We start from the raw sequence: 20,912 nt of genomic DNA on the forward strand, positions 1-20,912 counted from the left end.
CTGGTGGACATAGATACAGACCCACAACCAAACATTAGGTGGAGCTTGGGGAATCCTGCAGAAGGGGAGAAAGATTTTAGGAGCCAGAGGTGTGAAGGACACCACTAGAAAACCCAGAGATTCAACTACCTGGGCTCACAGAGTCTGAACCTGCAACCAAGGAGACTGCACGGGACTGACCCAGGCACTCCACATATATGTTATATTTGTGTAGCTTGGTCCTCTTGTGAGACTCTTAACACTGGGAGCTGGGGCTGTCTCTGACTCTTTACTAGATTTTAGGACCCTAATCCTCATACTGGGTCACCTTGTTTAGCCTTAATACATGGGGAGGTGCTTAGTCTTACTGCAACTTGATGTACTATGTTTTGTTGCTTCTCAAATTTTTATTTTTCCTTTTAACATTTTAGTTAAAATAGAATTACATCATGTCCCCTCTCCTTTTACTCTCTCCAGTCCCTCCCAGTTACCTTACCCTGAATCCCCCCATGACCTGCATTGTGAAGTGAATAGCTTCTTTTTTTATTGGTTATATTGTCTCTTTCACACACGTGATGTGTATGCACATATATGTGTATATATAAACATATATAAGCACACACACACATATAACCTGCTGAGTCTGATTTTGTTGTTTGTGTTTATATGGTTTCAAAGCTGACCTCTCCACGTTGGGCAACCAATAAAGAGGCTCCTTCTCCAAGCAGTCAGTAGTTGTATAAAGTGACCGTAGGTGGGAAGTTTTAGGAGGGGGATTGCAGAATATAAATGATATGACACAGAAATGGAATAAACGGGGTGGTATTAACTGAGGAGGAGTAAGTGGGTTAATACAGAAGAATAAGTGAGGCAAGGGACAAATAACACGAAGGAAACTTATTATTTTATATGTACCTAAAATCACACACACACCTTACAGGAAGTTAAGCCACTTGGGCTGACAATGAACCATGAAACTAACAAAAACCCCAATATCAGGCAGGAGAAACCTCCTTTTGAAGGGTTCATTAGGATAATCCAAGTAACTACTCAAACAACATAGATTATAGATATAGCTCGTGGTTGTCTTTTAGGGGTTGAGGGTAAATTCTTACTGCTGAAGGCATTACACACTTGGGACACACCCGAGTTATTCTGCCCTGCAGTCTGGCTTTCGTGGTCCCAGAAAATGCTATTGGCTGCCAAGAGAGGGAAGCACCTGCACAGCCTTTCCCACCTGCAACACCATGAACCACGACACTTACCAACATGACAAGATAGGAACAAAGGTGTAAGCAGTGTCACTTTTGAAAACAGAGGAGTACATGGGATGATTTGGAGGGTTGGAAAGGGAAGGGGGAAATGATCTAATTATATTATAATATCAAAATATAAGTGAAAAGAGGTGGCACTCATGTTGGTGACAGCCAACAGTTGTCTAATTGAACTTATGGTCTATTCAGCAGGATGGAAATCATGCCTTGTACTGACACCCAGCCAGCTTCCCTGCAATAGTGAGGTCATGAACTTTAGAAAAGAATCACTTTCCTAGACCAGCACAAATCCTTAATAACATTCTAAATTTTATCCTTATAGACACAGATAAGTGTAGCTACTCTCCCTCATCAAAGAAGCCTTTCTTTATAGCAAATGGAGACTATTGGAGAAAACAACTGGACACAATGTAGAGATCAACAGATTGTGGGAGCCCCAATGAATACATCTACTTCACAGTTGGCTGTGGCTCAGGAAACATCACAGTAAAATGGGGCAGAAAGACTCTAAGAGCCAGAACACCAGGAAGTCTCTGAGAGTCTCCCTCCAAATGGCTGTGTAAATAAGAGCAATAGCATTATCAAGGGGCATACTAACATGGACGGGGGCGAGTTTTGTGGGTCTCACCTCTAGACAAAGAACTACAACTTTTAGACCTTAGAAAGGTCTCTGCTTTTCAGATATTCAGGTAGAACCACAATTTCTGATCCTGAGTTTTTATTAATCATGCATCACCCATAAATTCATGAACATATGGGTAGCACAAACTAGAATGAGTAGGTAATTAAGAAGAAAGGGACAGGAAGTTGGGAGGGTTGGAGGGTGGTGTGTGACCTAGAAAGAATATGAGTGACTATGTTCCAAACACATTGTATGAATACATGAAATTTTCAAAGGATTAACCAAAAATCATGCTCAAAAAGTTATGAAGCAGTTAAAACATTTTGAAAAGTTAGAGCTTACCAAAACTCACAGACACAAGCCCATACACACATGGTGCCATTTGCACTTGAGATAAATATGAAGATGCAGAATTAACCACACAGATGCAAAACTACCCAGCAAGCAGGGAGTCAGCTCCTCTGGGCACTTTGAGGGTCTCCAGCCTCTGGTGTGCTTGGCAATCCTGGTGTGCCTTGGCTTGAAAGCCCCCTGCTCCTCTGGTCCCATGGCATCCTTTCCCCGTGTTTCAATCATGGAGTCTTTCTTCTTCATAAAGACTCCAGTCACATTGGATTTAGGGTCATTCATAATATCTTATGTGGTAATGCTATGTTCTGCTTAAATTACCTTTGGGGGCAGCAAGATGGCTCAGCAGGTGGAATTCAATCCTGATGGCCTGAGTTCAATCCTTGGGACTCTTACGGTGGAAGGAGAGAATCAGCTCCTTCAAGTCGCTCTCTGACCTCCGCTTGCATGCTATGGTATGATTACGTGAATGTATGTTGCATATAAAATAAAAGTAGCAACACATCTATAAAGCCTTCTTAATAGATATTAGGGAGTAGGGCTTCTTCAGATATATGGGAGCCATTCAACAATTCAACCTATAGCTCTAATCCATAGGTCAGTATCATTAACTAAAGGGGCTTCCTTACCCCCAAGCAGGAATATGTTTAATATCAGCTGTGCCTACTTTGGACTTTTATGAACACTCATGTGTGTGTGTGTGTCTGTGAACTCTGATACACCACTGATGCCCTCAAGATGGAGGCATAATCTCTAGTGGGTATAAAAGGGTAGACCACAGGGCTTGGGTTTGACGAATGACCCTTGGTGGGCACACTGAGGTAGATACAGCCTTTCACAGACACATATCTGAGGTTGGAACTTCTGAGAATTCCTGAGCAAAATTCTCATTCCCTCACTCCATGGTGGAGCTCTTGTGAGAATTAGAATGGGTTAAGCAAATAGAATAAGGAGATGAAGGGGGTAGAATCAAGCATGGTTTCAGGTCCAACTCACTCTGGTCCCAAAGGAATGTCAAGTCAGGTTGGCTTGGTGATAGGCTAGGTCTGATGCAGGCCCTGGGGCTGGGTCACAGTGTAGGCTAGTGGAGCATCACCACAGTATGTGGGGGTGCCGCAGCTGATGGGTGAAGGGAATCCCACACATGGAGTGAGACTCCAAGAGTACTTACACTCTGCTCAAGACACCACACTGTGCATGCTTCTACCCAGAATGCACCAGTGTTCTTGTTCCTCATCTTAGGTTTTAGCTGTTTCATGACTGCGAGGGCTTCTTTGTGGCTCTATTTATTGAGTGAGTCTGAGCCCCTTTCTCTAGATTCTGACCTGTTGGGAGCAGTGAGACCCCAGATCCTGAATTTCTTGTAATCTCCTGATCTGAGTGCCTACAGCTGCTCTGAGCACGAGACCTTCAGGAGTTCCTGATGGCAGGAGAGTGGTTTCTGGTGGGTTTGGCTGGGGCGTGGCTATCTCTATATAATCTGCCCCTGAACACAATAAAGGGGCATTCTTGGGGAATTTAAGGATGACCCATGTCGCTGGCTCTCTGTCTGTGTATTTTAACCTCCAGCCCCCTTGCCTGAAGCTCGCGATCTGGGTGTCAGCGCACAGAGTCTTAGATTTTAGCTGTTTCAGGACTGTGAGGGCTTCCTTGTGGCTCTTGGTAATGAGTGAGTCTGAGCCCCTTTCTCTAGATTCTGACCGCTTAGCCACCCTCCTTTGGAGTGAATCTACTGAAGTTCAGATCTGGAATGTACCCAAATATACTTTTGTACTGAAGGCTTGGTTTCTAGTTTTACATTGTTAGGAGGTGGTTGATCCTTTAGTGGAAGGGGTTGAATGAGGGGAATGCTCTTGAAGGGGATCGTGGCATCCTAACTTCCTGTTATTCCTTTATGTCCCATCCCATGATGGATCCATTTTGATACTCATTGTCACCATGATGCCCCAAGTCAATAGGACCAGCCAATCATGGATTGGAATCTCCAAGGCTGTGAGTAAAAATGACCCCTTTCTCTTTATGTCTTGTTTTCTTGGGTGTTTGCTGCAGTAATGAAAGATGAATCACTCAGTACCTACTCATGCTTTTTATCTGTTTCCTCGAAGAACCACCATTTTATTGATTTGTAAAAGCTCTTTACGTATTCAGAGCACACACCTCCCCCTCCCTTACTCCTTAGGGCATTTTCTGAATCATGTGTTATAGCAAGCACTAGGCAAGTCAGTCTCCAGTCATTTACATTCCACACAGCTCCTTCTAGCTTTGGATGCCTGTAAAGCTTGGCAGAGCAGCTAAAGGTTCCAGGAATGTGGCTTAGTGGCTGCCCCAGTCCTGGGGTATCAGTCACATGGGTTCCTTATGTTTTTTCAAGGTGCTTGTCCATACCACTCATCTCTGAGAACTTTGGCTCCCACTCAGCCCTCATGCCTTCTTCTCCTCCTGTGCTGTGCAGGGCATAGTGTGAACAGTCAAAACCTGGAGGCTGGGAAGTGGGTGATAGCAAGTAGTTCCAGCCCTGTATATGTCCTGAGTCACAGGCATTGGTTAGTGCGTCCCTCCCCAAACCCCTAAGCAGGCACAGCTGTTTGCATAGCTGAAGAGTGACTTGCACTACAGACAGTGGCCATGGTCAACCAGGAAGTGGGTCTACCACCCTCAAGGCTGCTATGGCCATCATTTTGGAGCTCACAGGCAGTGGGCTCTGGCAGTGAGGGTTTTACTTACTTAGTGGATCTGGGATCAAGGTGAATTCTCCAACCATTTTTCAAAGGACCAAAAACCTGAAGGAAGCGAGGTTGTTCTTTAGGGATCGGGCAGTAGTCACGTTGATGGAAGTGCTTGTTATACCATGGGTTGTAGGGAGACTATTGTATTGTCACGGTGTTGATGACTAAGAATATTGCACTAAACCAAACCTAAGGAAACTGACGGAGGTTTCTGTTAGGTGTCCAAGGAGTTCCTCAAGTCACAGAATAGAACACAGGGCATAGAAGCCCATTCAGAAGATCCTGGAATTAGTCTCTGGAAGGGGATCTCAGAGATCCTGGTGGTGGTTGAGCTGGGGGACCAAGTCTGGATGTGGAGGAACTGATAGGATATTGATGGGAAAAGGACTGGAGGAAGGTGGTCAGGTAGACAATGTGCCCTACTGAGATGAGCAGGTTAGTGCTACAGTGAGTGCCACAAACATCACAGGGGTGTGGACCTGGAGCAAGATCAATGCTACACCCAGCACACCTGTGAGGGAGTCTCACCCATGAACTCGCTCCAGGCTTGGGAGAAGCATGTGTGGAGGTGTATGGGGGATATGCAGTGGGGTAGGGGACAAGCTGAGGGGTATTTAGATGGAAGTTCTCTCTAGGAGAGCTGGACTCACCCTTTTCCCATGTATGAGAAGGTAAGCTGGATGCCATACATGATAACAGCGAAGAAACACAAGGCAGCCTAGAGGAGCTTGTTTCCAACATATATTTCTTTTATTGTTTGTAAGGACCGATACAAGGTACTGACTATGGAGACAAAAACAGATACTGACAACGCCTGGATTGCTACACGGAGCCACTCCTCAGAGAGGAGATAGTAACCCCAATCCTTCTCAGCCACAGCAGTTTTGAAGTCAATAGCCCCAAATTTCCACCTGGTAGCACATTCAAGTCCTTCGTACCAATGTCTACTTGCAGAGAATGCCTATGTTTAGGTCTCCCAGACAGACATGTGGTACCATTTCTCTAGGATACAGGTCAGGCCAAAGTTCACGTTTATTAGATCAAAGGAAAATCATAACATCTGCTTTTCACTCCAGGGGCTAAGGCCAGCACTCTGTGGGAAGGTGGTTCTTGGTCTACCCTCTTCCTGTGGTATTGCTAATTACTCTTGTGAACAAAAACAGGGAAATCAGCAAACAGATTTGAACAAACTAACCTTGAATTTTGGTTCACACATAAATATGATTTTAAAAAGTCATTTATAACATGGATAATGTCCATTGATGTAATGGGAGCCTCTGGGAAATCAAACCCAACAATGGGTATCTTTCCCCAAAGATCAGGCATGACTCCAGGCCAAGAATATGATCTTTTGCTTTGGGACCCTTGCAGAGCAAGTGTCCAGGGGTTGAGACACACTGGCTATAAGGAGTACACTTTCTCTGTGGCCTAGAATTCCATACTGAAGTGACCACAAGCTGAGCAGGCTTCCCAGGGGCCAGAAGTAGAGGCTGTATCTCAACCTTATTTCATGTCTATTTATCTCAGCTACAAAGGAAAAAAAAAACTCATAGAATCTCTGGTTACTTGCACCAAGTTCCTTGTCCTCCGAGGCTCAGAACAGACCCTATGTATGTGTGATGTGTGAACAGGATGCTAAGGTCATGGTGTCTGCTCAGAGCCAAGCACCAGGGAAGCACTTGGCATGTATTGACTGGCTTTCCTACCTTCTACACAGCAGACAAAACAGGATGCTTGGCATTGTAAATCTGAGCAAAAGAAATGATCTAGGCAGCTACTGTGAGCACAAGGATTCTGGCACAGTGTATATACAGGTACCAAGGTCCCTCTCCTAGAGTACAGGGGACGGTAAGACCCATCCTCCCACGGTGATCACAAATTGGGGAGTCAGCCTTGCAGGAACAGGATACCACCCGGCAGAGACAGGGACATGGTTGACCTCATTGTATAGAGACAAGTGTTCTTACAGCCACATACAGACAGAGGCCTCTTTTTTTTGGTAGCATGGATTGGGTGTGAACAGTCAAAGATTGAAGCCTGTGCTTTGATTATTTTTCCATATAGCAAAGGGAAAGGGTGGAAGTGGCGCTCCTTTCTTGATGCCTGGGTTTCCTTTTGTGAGCTCCCTGTCCCTGCGGTTGTGCGATGGCCCACTTGGCTTCTGTCTCCTTCTACTTTACACCAACAGCCAGTGGCGCAGCTGGAAAGAAAGCATTGTTTATTCAGAAGCGAAGAATAGACCTTAAAGTTATCACTTATGGGTCAGTAGCCCTATGATGAGATCAGAGTTGTCTCAACAACTCAATAGGAGGTACCACTCACCCATGGGGAGCATGCCACTCCTGAGGGGCACCAAGAGCCAATGGCTTGGAGTAAACTTTAAAGGACTGAATTACTTGATGAAGAAGAGATAAGGATACTAGGTGCAGCAGCTAATGTCTGTAATCACAATACTCAGGAGGCTGAAGCAGGAGGATTGAGTTTGAGGCTAGCCTGGGCTACAGTAAGATTCTGTCTGGACAAAAGAAAGAAAGCAGAATAAAGCAAAATAAAACAGAACCTACATAATAACAAATAATTGTGCCTGTAGCGCTCAGTTGCTGAGAAGGTCAGAGAGGTTCTGGCCAGCACATTTGTGACCAGCAATTGAGGTGAAAGATGCAGGACATCTTTAGATCCAGAGCAGGCTCCATATTACCCTCCTACTGATTTGTGAGTGGCTCGGCAGTGTCCTCCTCCCCTGCCTGCTGAACCTCTGTTGGGTCCATCCCAGGGGGTGCTGCACTCTGGGAGCCGGTTTTGCTGGGTGTGGTCCAGAAGCAAGTGGGGAGCAGCACAGACGGTGTGGGGATTGAGACCAGCAGCCTGCTGCTCTGCTGCTTGCTCAACCAGTTTGTGCTCATGAGCCATTTGCTGACACTCACTGACTGGAGAGTTCTGCGCTGCTAAATGTTTTTAAAACAAGGCTCATAAGAATATTGACTGACACACTGGACCAGAGATACGAGAGAGGCTGGAAACCTTTCTTCCTTAAGCCTGCCCTACGGCAGAAAGACAGATCTATGTAATACTTTTGGGGATCTGCCCAACATACAGACACTAAAAAGCACACCTCCACAGGTCTAAGGAGTTCCAAGAATATTTAAAGGTATTGAAAATACTGAACCAGGCATGGTGACACATTCCTTCAATACCAGCACTCAGAAAGCTGAAGCAGGTGTATCTCTGTGAGTTCAAGACCAGCCTGGTCTGTATAGCAAGTTCCAGACCAGTAGGGATTATAGTGAAACCTCGACTAAAAGACCAATGGAACCGAATAGAAGACCCGGATATCAATCCACATACCTTCAAATACTTGATTTTTGACAAAGAAGCAAAAAAAAAATCAAATGGAAAAAAAAGAAAGCACATTTAACAATGGTGCTGGCATAACTGGATATCAACATGTAGAAGAATGGAAATAGATCCATATCTATCACCATGCACAAAAATCAAGTCCAAATGGATCAAAGAACTCAACATAAAACCAGCCACACTGAACCTTATAGAAGAGAAAGTGGGAAGTACATTTGAACTCATTAGCACAGGAGACCACTTCCTAAATATAACCCCAGTAGCACAGACACTGCGAGAAACAATTAATAAATGGGACAATTCTTACTCATAAGTGATTTTAAAACATAAAGCAAAGAAAACAAGCCTACAAATCACAATCTCAGAGAACCTAGACAACATTGAGGACCCTAAGAGAGACATACATGGATCTAATTGACATGGGAAGCAGAAAAAGACAAGATCTCCTGAGTAAATTGGGAGCATGGAGACCATGGGAGAGGGTTGAAGTGGGGAAGAGAGGGGCAGGAAGGGGAGCAGAGAAAGATGTAGAGCTCAATAAAATCAATAAAAAAAGAAATGTTAGTCATGGTACTGAGGATGACACTCAGAATATCCTACGATATTGTTCCAGCCTCAATAGGCATGTACAAACACACACACGCATGCACACACACTGCCTCCCATCCTAACATGCACACAGAGATGTTAAAAAATATTCAGGATGCAATAAGAAAAAGCCACATACCTTGGCTATGATTAAACTTTACCGGAAACAAAAAGAAAACTTAAATTTAAAAAAGCCCTATGGAGCAAAGCCTGACACTGACCCCAACTGACAGAAAAGTTCAAATCTCAGTATGTTTGTACAAAAAGTGAAGAGGAGATATAGAAGATATTTAAAAAAGACCCCAAATGAACCTCAAAAGAAGAAACTGTGACAGGCAAGAGGGCAAGCCTTCTGCACAGGCTCACAGAATAGTACACATTCCAGAATAACACTGATTAATCTTAAAATGAGTGGCTAGATCAATAAAGACATAAGGGGTTCCCAGTGATTCGGTAAGCACAGAAGCATGAGCAGGGAGTTACATCAGAAAGCATCCAAAGGACAGAGAGGAAATGCAAGGAGTGAGCAGATAACGTATGGACCAGTGACCAGAGCCGCTGTGTAACTGTGTGCCTGAAGTTCAAATGTGAAAGCAGCCACGTGTAGATAGGACCCAGGCATATACTCTAGAGCCCCGAATCAAAACAGAAGAGTAAAGGGGGATTTTAAAGTGCAGCTGTGAAGGGCCCTTGGGACTGTGAGCTTTCAGGGACACAGGCAACACGAAAGGGTTATAGACGACACCTGAAGTCACAATGGGAGTCTGTTGTGAGAGTTCATCAAGGACATCTCTCAAGGATTTGTGTTTGAGAACCAAGAAAATAATCCTGGAAGGGAAAATGCACACTGAAAATGTGGCAGAGGACAGATGGACCCCAGAGCATGGTTCACACGAAGCAGTAACATAATAAACCCACAGCCAGGTTTGTCTAACTTGTGGGTTAAAAAGATGGTCATGGAACACAAGACAATGACTCAGTGACCGGTTGCAGGGTTTAAGTCATTGTAATTGATGTTCTAAAGGTGAATTGAGATATTAACTTTGGACTTTGAGGGAAATATGTGCCACTCTCAAAGATAACTATTTAAAGAATTAAAATATGCAGTTTCCGAGTGAGTGGATACATTCGAGTGGAGTAAGGAAAGGCAAAAAAGCTCAACCAACAAAAAGGCAACAAGGAAGGTCCAAGGCCCTCCCTACTACATCTAGGCTGAGCAAGGTATACATCCAAAGAGAATAGGATCCCAAAAAGCCAGTACATGCAGTAGAGACATTAGGATTAGATGGGGGTGGGGTGAGAGGGTGTGTGGAGGGAATGGGAGGAGGGGAGGAAGTTGGAATTTGGATTGATGCTTTTTAAAAAAAATCTAAAATAAAAAAATGGACTATAAAAAAGGCAACAAGAAGGAAAATAAACACAAAAGCAGGACAAATAATTTAAGGGTAGTAAGATGATGCTCCCCTCTATGTGAGTGACTCATCCAGCCAGTTGGATCATCAGGGTGAAACTTGTGGCTTAAATTAGTGTTGCAAAAGATACCAAAGTCACAGAGTCACTGAGAACGCCAAAGGGATGGTGTTTCCCCATCAAAGGTGCAGCTACATTCACCATGACAGCAGTTAGAGGAGGGACTAGCCTCAGAACAACACGTGTGCTCATAGCACATGTCACCTGCCTCTCAAAGGCACGAGGACCTGCCTGCCCCATGGACACCTGACCAGGCTTGATTCTCCTCTCACTCAACTGGGCCTCCCAGCCCTCAGGTTCCCTGATGGGCATCTGACTAACTCCAAGCTTTCATCTTTTCCCTGTTAATGCCAGCCCTCCTGGCTCTGCTTCCGGGGTTACTTCAGGGCCTCTGCCTCATGATCCTTTTCTTGTCTTTTCTCCAAGAATGGAGATCCTAGGGATGCTCACATTTGTCCCATGGGTTCTTCCTCTCATGCAGGCCTCCTTGCAAGTGTCACCCTGGCTGCTCATCTCCATGGACTGCCCTGCCCACAACCTCAGACTCCTAGGTGGCCCTGGAGAGCATCCAATACCTGCTGGTGTGGCAAACATTTTTCCGTGCAAAGCTTCCTGATCTTGGGGTGGGGGGCGTGAGAGCAGCTGTGAGTACTATGGGTGTTAGAGCAGTTGGAAGGTACTATTCAGGTCTCTCTGAATCCCCTCCCTAGGGGTTGAACAGGGCATCAGACTCACCGTGAATTGGCGCACCTCCCCTCTGTCCACTAGCTGGCGGTCTTTCTCAGGTGTGATGGCATAGGCCAGTTTCTAGGAGAGAATGGGGTTGTTGGTATGGCATGGGGCCCAGGGTGGCACAGACCAGCCAGCACCCACTTTAACAATGAGGACTCCCTCTAAAGGAGTTAGGCTCAGGAGCCGCAGACTCAGGTCCTTAACTCTGGTTGTACAGGGGGTGCAGTGCTCACTGAGATCTCTGTCTCTCAGTGGATGCTTTCAGGTCCCACAGGGCCTGTGACTTGTTCCCTGCAGGAAATATTGTTTCCTTCTACTCATCTGTTCTTAGAGCCCAGATGTCACCAGGCCCCCAGGATTATCTTTGATTATCACCTGGGCATGGTGGCGGACCTATTCCTTCTAAACTTGGAATCAGAAAGGCTGTGCTCTGGTCTGGCCTCACACTCTGCTTTTGTTCTTGACTGAGTATGGCCTGAATGACAGAAGGACCTCTGACTACCAGTCTGTGAGATGCTGTGGTGTCCAGAACCAAGGGACACTGTGGCTCCAAGGTGGAGTCCTTTAGACCAAACAGGTGCATTGGGCTTTGCTGCTCAGTCCAGGGAAACTGCACGCGCTCGCGCGCACACATGTACACACACACATTTACACTCATATATGTGGACACACCAGCACACACAAACACAAATATGCATACATACACATACATGTCCCTCCTTTTGTTGCACCAGTCCATTGTCCCACCATGGTCCCACCTCCAGCCTCCTGCTGAGATGGTTCAGGGATGGGGACACCTGAACCACTAGGGTGAGGAGCCCCCTTGAAAACACCCACCTCTCGGAAGGACCCTGGCAGGCTGCAGAACTTATAGGTGGCATAAATGGGCACCATAGCCATTGAGGATGTGGCGATGATCCAGCCCAGTGCATTGGCCCAGTCTGGGAAGATGTAGTCTCCATAGTGTGGGGGTCTGAAGGTCACAATACTGACCACAACAACATACTGAAATAAATGGGCACATAAGTCAGACACAAAGGTAGGTGCAAAGACAGAACAGAAAAATCAGCAAGTGATCTATAGAAGTCCTCCTGGCCGTAGAAGCCACAAGTGCCAACTCCAGTCAGGCTACCTGGGCATGGCCCAAGCAACATGACATCTTTCTAAGGCACCAACGGTATTTCTACACACATGCTGTGTAACTACACATTAAGGGTGTTTACATGTGTGCCTATCAGACAGCTTGTACCTATACTGCACACCAATACATGCACTATGTATCTATACACTATGCATGCATATGTACAGTGCGCTTAAACATGTGCTTCACACCACACCTGCACTTTGTACCTGCACATGATTGGCATGAGCTGCATACCTACACATGTTCTATGTACCTGGGCACAAAAGCCCTTCCTAAACATAGGAAGTTCAGTGGATGTGGGGTTAGGATGCAGTTTTGGGTGCAGATCTTCACTTATGGTGTATTCCTCAGGGTCAGCAAAGTTTACTATTCAACCACACCATCTTGGAAAATATATTTGGATACACATATGCTTTTTTTTGGTTCCAACAGAGGACACATTTCTTAGAAATTGCCATGTCTGCCAAAGCCACACTCTTACATCTAGGTTGATTTTGATCAGGTCAGTCTGTCTGGGAGTATGATCTGCTGCAGAAGTCATATGATAACATGCCTGCTGTGCGCACTCTGATAACAGAGTGGCTTAGAGAAATACGAGGTAGCTTTTTATTCTGCTAAGATCCATTACTTTATATGAAACAGGTTTAAAATTTAAGCTTGAAATTACACACGTTATGCTTCCACGAAGTTGGTAGAATGTAACTATTTAGCACAATTTATAGGCTTTATCTAATACTGTGAAGCAACAAAGAATGAAGCCCAAAGACTCCCTTGTGTCTCCTAAGACAAGGTCAGCTCTTTCATGTTGGAGAGAGTGAGGCTTGTCAATGGGGAGAAGACAGAATAGTTAAAAAAAAAAAAAAAGGAAAAACTGGTTCAGTCAGAGTCAAGAAGTCAGTGATATGGAGGTTCCCAGGCAGATCTCCCGGGCCGCTGATACTGGCTGTATTATACACATGACCAATTGAGTGGGTGCAAGAGTTTCCTCAGGTTGCAGAGGGATGTGAGCTGTCCTGTGTACCTACGTATTATCATACATCACTGCTAATTGGTGCATGAAGCCAGGTGAGCTCTCTGACATCTTTCTCAATGATCTCAAGGCATTGGGATGGACTCAAGGGCAGAGGCAGGAAGGGTCACGGTCCATGGTTCTTACCAGGAGGAAGCAGGGACTGACCAGCTTCCAGCATAGCCGCCAGTACAGGTTGGGTCTCTGCCCTGTCATCTGCTTGATGTCGTCGCTGAATTGCTTGACACCTAAGAGGGAAGAGATAGCCATGGGACTGGTCATGAAACTGGACATACATAGGTTCTTTTCGACAGTAGGGGCTTCATCCTTCAGACGTCATATTTCTGATTCTTCCCAGCCATGTGCTAATTGACTCTGTTGATGCTTCAAAGAGGGCTGTGGTCTGCAGGGTGAGGGATCAGCAATACTCCATTCCTACCCTGCTCATCTCCTTCTCCAGGTCCCACAGACTCTCTACCTCCTTCTGCAAGCAGTAATTTGCTCCTTGTCAAAATACACCCATCATAAACTTACTATTTTGAGAGTCAGCTCAGTGGCTCCATCACTACCTTCCATCTTAAGTTTTCTCATCTTCCCCACCAGGGACTCTGTCCATTCAACCCCAACTCCCATCCCAATGCTTAGCATTCTATTGTTTCTAGGAACTTGGTCCCTTGAGGGATCGTGTGTGTGTGTGATATCACAGTACATGCTCCTTGGGGACTTGCTTGCTTCAGTTAGTATATGTGTCCCTGAGGCTCATCCATGTTGGAGAATGTACCAGAATCATTTCCTTTCCAAAGGCTGAATTTTCCTCTGTGTGTGTGTGTCTGTGTATGTGTGTGTGTATGTGTGTGTGTGTATGTGGGAGCGAGTGTGTGTGTATGTGTGTGTGCATGTGTGTATATGTGTGTGCAACTGTTTTTAATTTAAAGCTATCTCTACATATTTAATAACTGGCATTTCTACCAGCGGTTCACTTTAGAAATACCCTTCTTTCAGCATTATTATTCAGCCTTTCTTATTCAGGAATTGGTAAGGAGATCTTAACAGTGACTCCATTCACCAACTTCTGTCCTGGTCTCTGGCTCATGGTACTGGAGTCGGGTGCCCAGCTAGGAGCTCAGCAGACCTCCTGGTCTCATCAGAAAGTCTGTCTAGAACTCTGATCAAGGTCTCCTAGAGCTCCAGTCATGCTCCAGGACACCATTAGACCCCACTGTGGCAAGAAGATGGAGTGGATGGGAAAGAATGGGCCTCAGCCAAGTACTTGAGATCCCCAGGATCCTGAAGCTCCTAGGAGGCCCGTGATCAGCTCCAGACCCCCAGAGAGACTTAGCACATAAATGGCTAATGGGCTATTATCATAGGAAGACCAATGGTTCTAACTTATGCTCAATCAACTTGACTGGTCAGGGGTCCTGTCCAGAAGGTACATGTGAGATGCCCCTGTGGGAAGTGGCCATGATTTGACATCTCTCTCACAGACCAACTGAATTATATTACCAATGTCCCTACAATGACAGGTAGACCAGACTCCTCCCAGATGAAGCTGAAGCTATTCTGTACTTGTTGGCAGGGTTCTGGCTAGTTGGATGGGGTATTTACCTTTTGACAGCTTGTTGTAAAGGGTAGAGCATTCAATAAGACTTACTCTCCCACACAACACAGCCTCTCTGAACTCTGACCACAAAGTGGCTTCCCAGGTAGCCATTTGATTGTCCTTGATCCAACAGACAGACCCTGTCCATACATCCAGTGATGCCATGAGAGCCATGGCTTAAATTTTTGGCGTCCAGTGGAGTTCAAATGCCTCTTTTCAAAGTGATATTGCCAGAAAGCAAGCCGGAAGGCATTAGCCCAGTTGACACACCGATGCCACAGTGCTGGTCCGACCACCAAGACTTACCGTAGAACCAGGCCACCCCAATGGCTTCAATGAGCACCCCAAAGAGGATGGATGTGCCAGCTGCGAAATGGTCCAGCAGTGTGAAGACGTAGATGCCACCCTGGAAGAGAAGGAGCTCCCAATGAACTCGGAGACGGCTACAGCAGCTGTCCATCAAAATACCTTCTCTGGAAGGTAACCCATCCTATGGGTTCACTCTGAAGATAAACACTATTTGCCCCTATAAAGTTTGGTTTGAGTCATGGATTCACACAGCTTCTTAGGGAAACAACCTAAATAAATAAAATAAAGAAGCCACTTCTCCCTGGCTTTCCCTTCCCAGGCTCCAAATAACAAGGAACAGAGACACTCAAATGCCAATCCTGGAGGTGTCTCCTGTGCAGAAGTGGCCCAAACACCACAGACAGGCCCCTGCCACTTCCCAGCCCCTTCCCACCCCCAGAAAGGCAGCTTCAGTAGAAGGTGCATTTTGGATGTTGTCCAAGCACTGAATTCTCTCTGGGACCAGGTTCCAGATCTGTGTTTGTGCTGCCTACGACTACAGGGAAAACTTGAGGGAGAGGATGAAGCTTCTTATAAAGGCTGCAGTGTGTCTGTTCCCATGGCACCAGCTGTGCTGCCAGGCACCAGGGCAGAGACGACAGGAGCGGGCGAGTACATACATTGGTGACACAGAAGAGAGACAGCAGGAAGGTGGCCAGGACAATGCCAAGAGTGAAGAGCTCTCGGTGCCGATGCAGTAGCTGGAACTCATCAACCAGCCCAGTGATCACAGACTCCATGCCCCCCATCTGCAGAACACAGAGAGTGGTGCTTGACTTTACATTTAGTGAGTGTGTCCTCAGGGCGAAGGAAATGTGTAACAGTCTGGGGGTAAGACAAGAAGAGCCCTTGATGAGGTTTCCCTGCTGACACAGGCCTCAGAAAGATTCTATGGATGGCAGCCACAGTCACTTTGAAGCTGTCCAAAGCAAACTGTCCCTCCCTCAAGCATAGCCGCAGGCTTGGAATTGGATAGGTCCCCAAGTTACACCCCATTGGGGGTAGACAGGTAGGGCCTATGGTCTGTAAGCAATGCTCATGAGATGTGCCCTCTTGGATACAAGACACGAAACTCATGGGCTATCATCAGCTGTGTGTAAGATGGAGGTAGGGGCTGTGGTATGAGATCCATGTTCTCGGAAAGAGGAATTCCTGGTTCTGGCTTTCCAGGAAGCATACAATTGCTGATCTCTGTCAGGGTGGGTAAATGGCATGAGGCAGCCCAGAGCCACCAGCCAGTTCTGATATTAGGACTCAGTAAATGATCTTCAGCTGTTCATGGTGCTGGAGGCGTCTACTAGAGCTCATTGGCTCCAGCCCCTTTGAGGTTGGACACCAGGGGGCTGCAAAGAGTCCAAGGCCCAGCCAGGGTTACAGCCTCTATCCTAAGGGAGTCCAGAGGTCAGGGAAGGCCTGGCTGTGCAGGAGTGGCCAATCAATCACTCTGCCATTATGAGCCAACCCTGTGACTACTAGAGTTCTGCTCTGTGTGTGTTCAGACCCCGATACTGGATTAGGGAGGAAAAGGCTAAGTTTCATTTCAACCATTACCACTCAGGTCCACAGAGGGTCTCCAGGGATCAGGGGAATGTTTGAACCTGACATGCTCTATACTAAGCATGTGAGGTTGGAGGAACTGTGTGGGGTCATGCCAAGCCCCGTAGGGTAGCATCCCCAGGAACAGGCTGACTGTGAGGCACGGCTGTGGAGCCTTGGAGTATGCATTACTCACTGCACTGTCGATGCCCAGAGTGAGCAGCATGAGGAAGAAGACAGCAGCCCAGGCCGAGGACAGCGGGAGTGTGGCGATTGCTTCAGGGTAGATGATGAAGATCAATCCAGGTCCTACAGGCAGAAACCCTCATCACTGCCACAAGCTTGCTCCTTGCTTGCCCCCTTGTCACACCTGGCGCTCACCACTGCCACAGGTTTGCCTCCTGATTCCCTACTTGTCACAGGTGGTTTTCCATTGCCCCTCTCAGCTGAGCCAATGCCAGCAGTGCTCAGATCTCTTGGAACTCTCACTCCCCCACTGCTTTCTTTCTGTTTCTTCCCAGGATCCCTACTTCCTGAGAATTCAGCAGACACTGTCTGGGGTGGCACAAGAGCACTTGGTCACCTGGGAGATCTGCTCAACCAGCTTGTACCCTTGTTCCCCAACTCACGCATGTCCACAGGAATGGGAGGAACAAAATCAAAACATGGATCAGAGAAAAGACTTGGCAGATAATCCTGCCTCAGTCTGAGATGTCTTTCTAGTTATCTTTCTTGCACAGATCACATACACCCCACATGTTCACTCACATTCGTTCTCTCTCTCTCTCTCTCTCTCTCTCTCTCTCTCTCTCTCTCTCTCTCTCTCTCTCACACACACACACACACACACACACACACACACACTAAAGTCTGGAGGTTGAACTCAGGCCCCCGTGTTTTCATGAAAAACTCTTTATAGACTGAGCCATCTTCCCAGTTCCCCACACTGAAAATTAATTGAAGATAAGATTGATAATGAGGTATCAGGGCCTTTAAGAGGTATTGGGTTATGGAGGCACCACCCTCATGAAGAGATTGTTCTTCTATAGAGATTGAGTTCGGTCTCTCCGAAGTGGGTCTCTTGGGTCTGGAACATAGGTTATGCATGGTTGCTCTCATTTTACCTAACATTCTTTGTGTCTTGGCCATGTCCCTCTGGCCTTACTCCCGAGAGGACAGAGTGACATGTGATGGGGTGGGGGCTCACCATCTGTGGCCACATCTCCAATGGGCACGTTGTGCTTCTGTGCCATGTACCCCAGGAAGGAGAAGACGACGAAACCAGAGGAGAAGCTTGTCAGGGAGTTAATAGATGTGGTGATGATTGCATCTCTGTAGGAACAAGACAGACTGTCTTGATACGGGTTAAGCTGCAGCCCTGGGAAGCCAGCTGTTATCACCCATCTCAGCATCTAGGGAAGGGGATGGGCAGGCTCGTTTTGAGGGGAGCATAATAGAAGTACCTATAACTGGGAGAACCAGTCGGGTAATCCTGGGTTCTGTCGGGGCTCAGGGCAGTGGGAAAGATAGCTACTCACCTCACAAGAGTGCTGGAACCTGGGCATGCACAGGTTTGGGGGCTGTTAAAGTCTTCATGCACACATGGGGGTTATAAAGTGGCTGGTCTTGTAAAGCTAATCTAAGCACTGATAATCAGAGATAGAGGCAAGCCTGGGACCACTGGGAAAGTCAGAGTCCTCCTCAGTGGTCAGTCTACACTGGAGGATTCAACACTTCACTGTAAAGTGCCTATCCAGGTCCACACCTAGGCTCCAGGTAGGACTTGCCTCAGGATTGTGGTCCACAGTTACTCTCTATTTCCTTCTATGCAACCTCCTTTGGTGACTTGGAACCATTTTTCTGTGTTTATTCTGTATTTTCAGTGCCCACTAAGTTCAAAGAGGACAGATTTCAGGATCAACTGATTCTGTTTTTAGGAGGAAATGTTATATTTTGGATGTAGAACCCCAACTTCCTTGTGGGGTTCCAGCACACAGTTGCAGGTGACTCAGGCTAAGTCTCAGCACCAGGGATGTCCTCCTACACCCAAGATCCCTCAGTTTAGGCTATGAGGGTTAGAGCCAAGTGCCCTAGGTGAAACCCGAGCAAAGGAGAGAAAACCCACTGGGGGGGGGGGTGACTGGGAGAGTGAGGAGAGAGAAAAGCAAAAGGGAGGAAGGGGAGATGAAGGTGTATCTGTGTATCTGTAGAGGAAGGTCTTGCAACCTTGTCCTGGGAATCTGGCTCTTCTCTGACAGTGACACACATCTCCTCATGTCTCAATATCATCTTTGAAGTGAGATGCAAGATATTGTTGGAAGATGCCGTGTGGAGCTGAGTATGGTGATCAATTCACACCTTTAATCTCAGTATTCGAAAGGCTAAGCGGGAGGCAGGGCCGTGACAAGGCCAATGTGGGCTACGTAGTAAATTTCAGGACAACTTAGGCTACAGCAGAAAGCTCTGTCTCTGGAGAACAAACGAATAAATCTAAGGAGAGGAAATCTGCATGGCCCAGAGATTTTGTGATTTTTCCTCCAGGAATGCTTCATTTCCAAGAGGTAGACCCCAGGATCAGTGACACGGACTAGGTTTTGCAGGCCATTTCCCAGCGATGGTAGCTCAGGGCTTACCTATAGCAATTGTTGGTGAACTTATTGTAACTGGAGAAGGCAATCAGCACCCCAAAACCAATGCCCAGGGAGAAGCACACCTGGGTGGCAGCATCGATCCACACCTGTCGCAGCCAGAAATGGAAGAGCATGAGACATTAGAGAAAATTGTGGGGTGAGAGTTCTACCAGAGGGGAGAGTGGGAGTGGTCACTGGGCAGTCTCCCAAATGACCACACAAGCTTCACATGTACACCCCATGTTCACCTGCAGCTGAGGTGGGAAAAGATTCTCAGCGAATGGAACATACATGCTTGGTGCTGGTATAAACAAGCCTTCCTACATCCCTGGCCTGAAAGGGCATGGAAAAAGGGAGGTTGTGTTTTCATCTATCAGCTTGTGGTTTCAGGGGGCACATGCAGAGCCCCAGGCCACCAGAGGTCAGACATGGATATCCAGCAATAGCAGGATCATTTCTCTGAGCATGAAAAGAAAGGTACAAGAACTGATAGTTGTACCAAAATGATGAAGTCAGGTGTGACCTGCTTGCATGACCCTAAGGTCGTGCTAAGACCTAGAGAGCCTGGCTGACGAGATCCTGTGTAGCCTTGGTGGGAAGGCTGAGGAAGAGCTCTGAAAGCCTTTCCTGGGGATTTACCACCTGAGTTATACGGGGATTGGACAGTACTGGAGTTGCTTCTGAGGGTCATGTGGCCCAGGGTTACTCTGGGGCCTCAGCACTGAGACAAGAATATCAGAATCCATCACTGGAATCTGCAGAGGCCGAGCTGAGGATGTCTGAAGTGGCTTCTTCAGCTCATGGAGCAGAGGACCTGACTCTGCTGAGGAGAGTGGAGCCCGGCACTGTGGGAGCCCACAACAAGGGATCTGGCATCTCTGTTCTTTGGGTAGCTATGTCCAGAGCTTCAGGCTACCCCAGTGTTTGGGGACTGTGTGTGTTTGAAGACAACTGGCCGCCCAGAATGTCAAGGTTGAAAGGTTGAAGACATGTCTAGGACCTCAGCATGGTGGAGAGGCCAAGTCCAGAGGGGTTTAGCAGATGCTCAGTCAGTAAAGGGGCCCTGCCTTCTCGTCCTGTGTGGCTCCTATATCACAGCAAGCTCACCCATTAAGGTGGTTCCGGTAGGAACAGCATCACCAAGAACTTCCTCTTTCCCACTTAGTCCCAGTGTTCACCCAGTTTATTTCCCCCAGAGATTTCCGTGTGCCATTCATCAGGTTCTCAACATGCTCTTTGCTTGGGTCACTGTCACACCCGACTCAGTGCCTCCCTGGACCCTCAGAGCCTGACTGACATTACCTGGAGCACTTTTCCTTCGGGTACCAGAAACAGCTTCCTTTTTTTCTTTCCTGGTTGGTTATTTCTGTTTATATGTTTGATTATCTAGGTACCTATTCCTAGCATGTATCATTCAATCATCTATCAGCAATCAGACCTATCAATATCTATCTAGCTAGCATCTACCTATTGTCAACCTATCTTTCAACTAGTCAGTCTTACTATTTTACTATTATCTTAATTTTCTACAACCTCTCATTTTTGTAAC

At 46.7% G+C, this 20,912-nt stretch overlaps 1 protein-coding gene across 4 annotated transcripts in view; it reads right to left on the reverse strand.

Moving 5' to 3' along the window:
- Positions 1-6,638: 6,638 nt before the first annotated feature.
- The window catches only part of Slc6a3 (solute carrier family 6 member 3), a 32,813-nt gene continuing 18,539 nt past the window's right edge, over positions 6,639-20,912 (reverse strand). For 3 of the 4 annotated variants that reach the window (XM_075975707.1, XM_075975706.1, XM_075975709.1), the window contains exons 7-15: positions 19,367-19,470; positions 17,941-18,065; positions 16,930-17,042; positions 15,818-15,946; positions 15,156-15,255; positions 13,394-13,494; positions 11,931-12,098; positions 11,097-11,168; positions 6,991-7,149 (exon numbers count right to left, since the gene is read on the reverse strand). In XM_075975707.1, the coding sequence (XP_075831822.1) occupies positions 7,126-7,149; positions 11,097-11,168; positions 11,931-12,098; positions 13,394-13,494; positions 15,156-15,255; positions 15,818-15,946; positions 16,930-17,042; positions 17,941-18,065; positions 19,367-19,470 (936 nt within the window). In that variant the 3' untranslated portion in view covers positions 6,991-7,125. Of the gene's footprint in view, positions 7,150-11,096; positions 11,169-11,930; positions 12,099-13,393; positions 13,495-15,155; positions 15,256-15,817; positions 15,947-16,929; positions 17,043-17,940; positions 18,066-19,366; positions 19,471-20,912 lie in introns of all 4 variants that reach the window. The other variant, XM_075975708.1, reaches the window with a different exon arrangement.

Source organism: Microtus pennsylvanicus, chromosome 6 (genome assembly GCF_037038515.1).
Source record: "Microtus pennsylvanicus isolate mMicPen1 chromosome 6, mMicPen1.hap1, whole genome shotgun sequence".
In the NCBI taxonomy this organism is placed as follows: Eukaryota; Metazoa; Chordata; class Mammalia; order Rodentia; family Cricetidae; genus Microtus; species Microtus pennsylvanicus.